This window comes from Triticum dicoccoides, chromosome 6B, assembly GCF_002162155.2.
Source record: "Triticum dicoccoides isolate Atlit2015 ecotype Zavitan chromosome 6B, WEW_v2.0, whole genome shotgun sequence".
Lineage (NCBI taxonomy): Eukaryota > Viridiplantae > Streptophyta > Magnoliopsida > Poales > Poaceae > Triticum > Triticum dicoccoides.
In genome coordinates this window covers 711,124,493-711,130,874 of record NC_041391.1, presented here as the reverse complement: position 1 = coordinate 711,130,874, position 6,382 = coordinate 711,124,493, and the positions used below count along the sequence as shown (strand labels likewise).

At 41.0% G+C, this 6,382-nt stretch overlaps 1 protein-coding gene across 1 annotated transcript; it reads left to right on the top strand.

Annotated features, from left to right (window-relative positions):
- The first annotated feature begins 2,997 nt into the window (after nucleotides 1-2,997).
- Nucleotides 2,998-6,047, top strand: LOC119325141 (protein COP1 SUPPRESSOR 2-like). Its single transcript, XM_037598892.1, has 6 exons — nucleotides 2,998-3,230; nucleotides 3,307-3,528; nucleotides 3,610-3,724; nucleotides 3,818-3,891; nucleotides 4,776-4,933; nucleotides 5,286-6,047. The coding sequence occupies exons 1-6, from the start codon at nucleotides 3,157-3,159 to the stop codon at nucleotides 5,456-5,458; spliced, it is 816 nt and encodes a 271-aa protein (XP_037454789.1). The 5' UTR covers nucleotides 2,998-3,156; the 3' UTR covers nucleotides 5,459-6,047.
- Nucleotides 6,048-6,382: the final 335 nt, after the last annotated feature.

Genomic DNA, 6,382 nt, shown 5'->3' with positions numbered 1-6,382 from the left:
AAGGTTGGTGCGGGTTTTACATCCTTAGTTTGACTAACAAAACATGTATCGTATACCATAAAAAGCATGTAATTGGATTTGTAATTGAACAAAGTTTCTAAACATATAATTTTGGTGGTATATAACATGTATTTTGTTAGTAAAATTGATGACCAAGGAACACGCGCATGCCCTATGCGCCCGTTTGGAGGTAGTTATAATAATATATTACTATATATATACTAAAGAGTTTATGGTCGAAACAGAAAAATATCATCGTAATTCTCGCACAAAGAAAAACGCCCAATCACATGTCTGGTGCATACTTCTTTTAATAATATCATAGGATACTTGTGGCCAGCCCATAAAGATATCGGCGGTGCCATGGGATTGAAAATTTTATGTGGGTGAAGATACACAACGATAAAAGCATTACCTACTAAGATGTCAATATATGTATTAATCTTTTTACAAGAATATATTTGTATTGAGTTCATAAGCAATTTATTCCCTTTTTTCATTCGTAAATACCATCAAAATTCAAATGGTTCTAGAAGCACCATAACAAATATTCATATAAAGTTGTGTGATTATTTTGCCGTTGATCCACGCCTCAAATATATTCATGGCATAATGTATTAAAAGCACATAATCAACAACAAAAGAGAATTGAGCTATAAGTCCAACATAAAAATATTCTTAGTTAATAGGCCCAAGAAAGATAGATCTTCGAATCAATTTAGCATCGGATATAGAAAACAGTCTGAATTTACTCTCATTGTTATTATGAACAACCGACAATCTGAATTTGGACTTCATAAACCAATTTAACATCAGATAAACACTCCATCTAGCACGTGATCTAAACTTTTGTTATCTGTATACTAATTTATGGTCACACACATGGTTATAGATATTTTATCCTTTTGGAAATGAAATGTTATAATTATGCGCCCAAAAAATAAAGAACAAATATAGTTCAATTAAGTGCCATGGAGTAGCGATTAGGTCGGAAGGGAAACAAGGAACAAGATTTACCTAGGTCCGGGCCCTCTCGGTCGAGGTATTAACCTACTCCTTATCATGTATACTGTGATAGGGGCGTATAAAGTACATGCATACAACCTAAGGAATTGTATGATGATCTATTGACGAGCTGTCACAATGCTTATATAGCAGACTGATAGTTCTAGGGTTATAGATCCTGGCCAACTATGTCAGTGGAGGTAGAGTCCTCTCGGCCCCGGCATCCTCTTCTAGTACGACAAGTCTTCTGTAGCCTTTCGTATAAACGTTATGGGCTGCCCAACATGATCTAGGACGGAACCGGCCTAGAGGTATGCAACCCGATCCACCATGCTGGGAACTAATGTGGTGAGATACCCTTGGGCCAAGACAATGTCATTGTCCATATCATAAAAATGTTCTTTAATTGCTTTCACCTCCCATGATCCTAAGTATGGTCAATAAACTCATTGACTAGCTACAACGTATGTAAAGGTTCTTGGCAAACCGGTTGTAGCTTAAAGTACTGTGGGATCCAGTTATCATGCCAAAATCTTCGTGTTTTCACCAATGCCAATCATGTTAATGAGACCCAACTTGAGGGTATCTCTTCCCTAAAAAATGGACCGCCAAACTTGCGAGGTATGTTTCTCGAGGCTTGCTTCCAAAATAGATCTCGTATGGTCATACATAGATTTTAAGGAGAGCTCCTCGTTAGCACTTGTTGTGGCAAGTAACGCAACCATCGCTAACATGAGAGGATTTGTGCGTCGGCCCAACAAACCGACTCTCATGTGAACAAGGATTTTTTTTTTGACCGCTGACTCCTTTGACCTGCTGAGCGCTAATAGCTTAACCTTTCATGTCTAACCGCCGACCATTGGCCATAAACCATTGACCATTGATTTTTTTATGGAAACATTTGCAATTTTTTGAATAGACCAGGAAATGCACAACAATGTACATGAATTTGAGGAAAAAAATCACAAATCCAAAAAAGTTCATGAATTTGATAAAGGTAATCATGTATTTGAAAAATGTTCGAGAATTAAAAATTACATGGATTTGAAAAAAACTCACAAATTTGGAAAAATAACATGAATTTAAAAAAATCATCATTTTCAAAAAAGTCCATGGATTTTGAAAAAAATCAAGAGATTTAAAAAACATGAATTTGACAACATTTACATATTTTAAAAAAGGTTAAAAATTTGAATAGGTTCATTTTTTTAAAAAAAGTTGTGAATTAGCAATTTTTGCAATTATATAAAAAAGAAAAGTTCATGAAATTAAAATGAAAGAAAAACGAAAAGAAAGTAGAAAAGACAAACTAAAGAGAAATCAGCCAAAAAACAGCCAAAAAAGAATTTTAAAAAATGAACCGGCCACGAGAAAAAACACTAGAAACCCACACTACTGGTACAGTCCTTCGTGACCCGACTCGTTCGGTCGTACTGGGTGTGCATCTTGTATGAATTATCCTCTATTTCGACGACTTTAATATGCAAGCACTCCAAGAGTTAGGTTTCTGGAGGAGGCGCCAGATTGAACAATTCTAATATCTCGGAAGCACATCCCTCCCATGAACTTGGGTTGTTTTTTTTTTTGATAAAAATGAACTTGGTTTTTTTTATAACATAGTACAGAGCAAGCGCCTCCGAGAGACTGAGCCGGTATATCATCTTGAGATTTACGAAGTCACCATAGGCGCCTCGACGTCTCCTCCCACTGAATGCGCATCGCCGAAAATCCTGAAATAAATTTAGGAATAATGCGAGCACCAGGATTTGAACACTGATGGGCTGGGAATACCGCTGTCCCTCTAACCATCCAACCACAGGTTGGTTTACAAAAAATGAACTTGGGTTGTTAGACATGTGCATGGAAGAGAAACCGTCTCTCTCTTTTTTTTTAGAAAACTGTCAACAAATAAGGAAGCCCATCCCGGTCTATGGGCTTTGGGTAGCAGCGAGGGAACGGGCCCGAACTTCCTTCTATCCACCGGTTCACTCCAACACGACGACCCCTCAAAAAAAAAAAAACTCCGGCACGACGACCCTAATCCGCTTCAGCATTCCAAATCTCCACCCTCTCGCCGCCGGCGACTCCCGCTCCGGCAAGGAATCCTCACAAATCCCTCCGGCACCGGCCCGAGCACAGCGCGGGTTCACCATGGTAAAGAACTTCCGCAAGCGAAGCCTCGAGTCGGACGCCGCCGACAACTCCGACGACGAGGACACCCGCCGGTACCCTTCTCCCGCTCCCCCTCTCTTGCCCCGTTAGGGTTTCTTGCTGATGCCTCCTGCCCTTCACCCCTCGCAGCGTTGCTCTGGAGGAGGTCAAGTACATGCAGAAGCTCCGGGAGAGGAAGCTGGGCATCCCCGCGGCGTCCGTGGCCACCGGCGCCGCCGACGCCGCCGCCACCGACGGGTCCTCCGCTCGGGGCCGGGGTGGCAGCGGGGCAGGGGCAGCGGGCGAGGAGGACCTCGTGCTTCAGGACACCTTTGCGCAGGAGACCGCTGTTACCATCGAAGACCCCAACATGTGCGTTGTTGCATCTGCATCTGATTATTCTCGCCAATCCGATTTCCAGAACTGACTTAAACCTGGGTCTGATCGTTGAAGGTTGAGGTATGTGGAGAACGAGCTGTTGAAGAAGAGGGGCAAGACGATTGAGGTCAATGACAAGGACGATAAGGACGAGGTGGATGAGCTCTATGTCGTGCCGGACCACCTGAAGGTTTGTTCGTGGCTGAACAGCCCTGTGATTCACTCCTCAGGGTGAGATTGTTGTGGGGCTGCAATGACATTGTGTTGTATTGTTTGCTTGCAGGTGAGGAAGAAGAACATGGAGGAGAGCTCGACCCAGTGGACCACCGGCATCGCTGAAGTTCAGCTGCCCATCGAGTGTGTGCTTGCACCCCTCTTTTTCTGTCTTTATTTAGAGTAAAACTTGCTAAGTTATGTCATTATGTTGGATTGAGAGGGGAAGGTGCCTTCTCAAGTGTTGTGTACTTGTTATTGTTGCCTATATCGATCAGTGTGGGGGAGCAATTTACGACTGTTCAGAAATCTCTAGATGAGTGCATGAAACCTACTGGTTAATTCCCATTTGTGCAGATCAGTTATAACCTGTGCCAACTGTTCGGTCCAATGGTCCATTGTCGACAAAGTTTCTTTGCTGGGTGCTGGCAGCTCTACTTCCGGTGGTTGCTGCATTTAATCAGCTAGATAGGTTTAATTTTGTGTGACCTCCAAGCATCCTATTTTTTAGAGTTCATTTAGAATTTTATTTTTTGTTTTTCATGATCAGCAAAATCCTTGCGGCCGGAAGTCTAGGAAAGCATACGGATCTCGTTTGGTGTTATTAAGTGTGCTATGCATTTTATCCCTGTAATATCTACAATGCCAATTCAAGATTGCTTTGCAATGAGTTCGGTCTATCATGGCTAGTTTATTGATCTTCTTTGTCATCGATGCATGCTAAATAGGAACTGAACCTATTAAGTTGTGTAAGGATGCAGAAAACCTACAGACATATCTCTGCTGCACTAATGCTATTGTTGATATTCGAGGCCTAACAGTGTAGTGTGGTTAATGTCTAGGTTAATAAATTTCTCCATGACAATTTCTCGTGGATATAGGATTTTCAGTCATATAACCAGGTTTCGTGCTTACAATAATTCGATATTGGTGATGTATTATATTTCTTGCTTTCTAAAATTAATCTTGGTGATCTCAAAAGATTTTTCTGTGGATTGTCACTAACAGAAGCAATCGTCCCATGATAGGTACAAATTGCGAAATATTGAAGAAACCGAGGCAGCTAAAAAATTGTTGCAAGAAAGAAGACTTGCGGGTAAAACAAAATCAGATGCAAACATTCCATCAAGTTACAGTGCTGATTATTTCCATCGTGGGAGAGATTATGCTGAAAAATTGCGAAGAGGTTTGTATACTCTTAAGGTCATTTCCTTAGTTTTATTTTCTTATCACTGTTACATGAAATATTTATACACTTAAGGTCATTTCCTTAGTTTTATTTTCTTAGTGAGGACGTGTATCACTGTTACATGAAATATTTATACACTTAAGGTCATTAAAAATGCACTACTGGTTAAATTTGCCTGCGTAACAATCTGTGCTTCTGCAAATTGATGTCCCATGGAAAATCTAGTGGCAGTGATGCCATTTTAATGTTATTATGTTGTTGAAATGCAGTCAGTGACATGCTGTTGATGTCACATCTTTGTTATGTTTCTTCTCAATTTAAGGATACTAAACCATTGCTTACAATGCAGAACATCCTGAGTTGTACAAAGGTCAAGATTCACAAGCTAATGAAACTGGAGCCAAACCAACAGATGGTAACAATCCAGGAGGTCCACCTCCAGGACGTAGAGAAGCTGCTACCGATGAATTGTTGCTCGAGCGTTTCCGCAAGCGAGAAAAATTCCGTGTCATGCGGAGATAGCAATAGTGACCGAGCAGGCTGCTGGCTTGGCGCTGTTGCCCTTTAAGCAGAAAACATGTTAGTGGCAACACACGGTAGTCGTATATGTTGGGTTATTCACTGAAAACCCACACGAAAGCAGGCAGCCTCCCTTGGTTGGTTACTCTGCTTCTGCAGCTCCTGTTATGGAGAAAGAAGCGCACAGACTTATTACAGAGGAGCTATGAAACAGATTTGAGTGGGTCTGTTTCCTTAAGTGTGTTGCATCGATCTGGTGGCTCCATACAGTTCGAGGACTTCACAGTGGATGTCAAATTGCAGGAGCCACTCTAATTGTAGGGATGTATGACTCTTATTTGTAGTGTAGGAGGAAACTCTGTTCACTTTACTATGCTGGAAGAAACTCTGTTCTCAGTTGTGCTCTTCTGCTATGCTATGCATGAGCGGCGTCTTGAGCCAAGGGGTGGTCGCAGGTTTTAGTGCATTTTCTTATGTTCACTTTAGACTAAGTACACTTTGGCGTGGAATATATGTTCATCAATCTAGCCTGCAAGTGCAATATATTTGTGTGAATTGCTCGCAGCTTCTTTGCAGTTCTGCTGCATTATCTTCATCAATTTGTACTTCCGTTCAACCGTTTACAGTTTCTTCAGTTTATAATAACACTTGATGATTCATGGACGACAGCAAACTTGCAGTCTACTTTGCCGCGATGTTTCTTGCCTTGCTTTTGGCCACATGGTTAAGGTGTCGGCTTAAAAACATCCGAGTTTCCAAAGCAGTACATGAGACGAACTAATTAACACATCAAACATAAATCATTTTGTGAAACAAGGAACTCATTTTATGATTAGAGGTAATTAAAACATTACACACAAAACCAATATCATTTTGCAAACCATGTCCAACCAGTAGCAACTAAATAAGTAGGTTCATCAAACAAAG

Bases quoted from the DNA above. Each gene is read 5' to 3' on its own strand.
- LOC119325141 (XM_037598892.1), top strand. From the start codon at position 3,157: ATGGTAAAGAACTTCCGCAAGCGAAGCCTCGAGTCGGACGCCGCCGAC. The intron at 3,725-3,817 runs GTTTGTTCGTGG...GTTTGCTTGCAG, and splicing joins TCGTGCCGGACCACCTGAAG to GTGAGGAAGAAGAACATGGA. The intron at 4,934-5,285 runs GTTTGTATACTC...CTTACAATGCAG, and splicing joins TGCTGAAAAATTGCGAAGAG to AACATCCTGAGTTGTACAAA.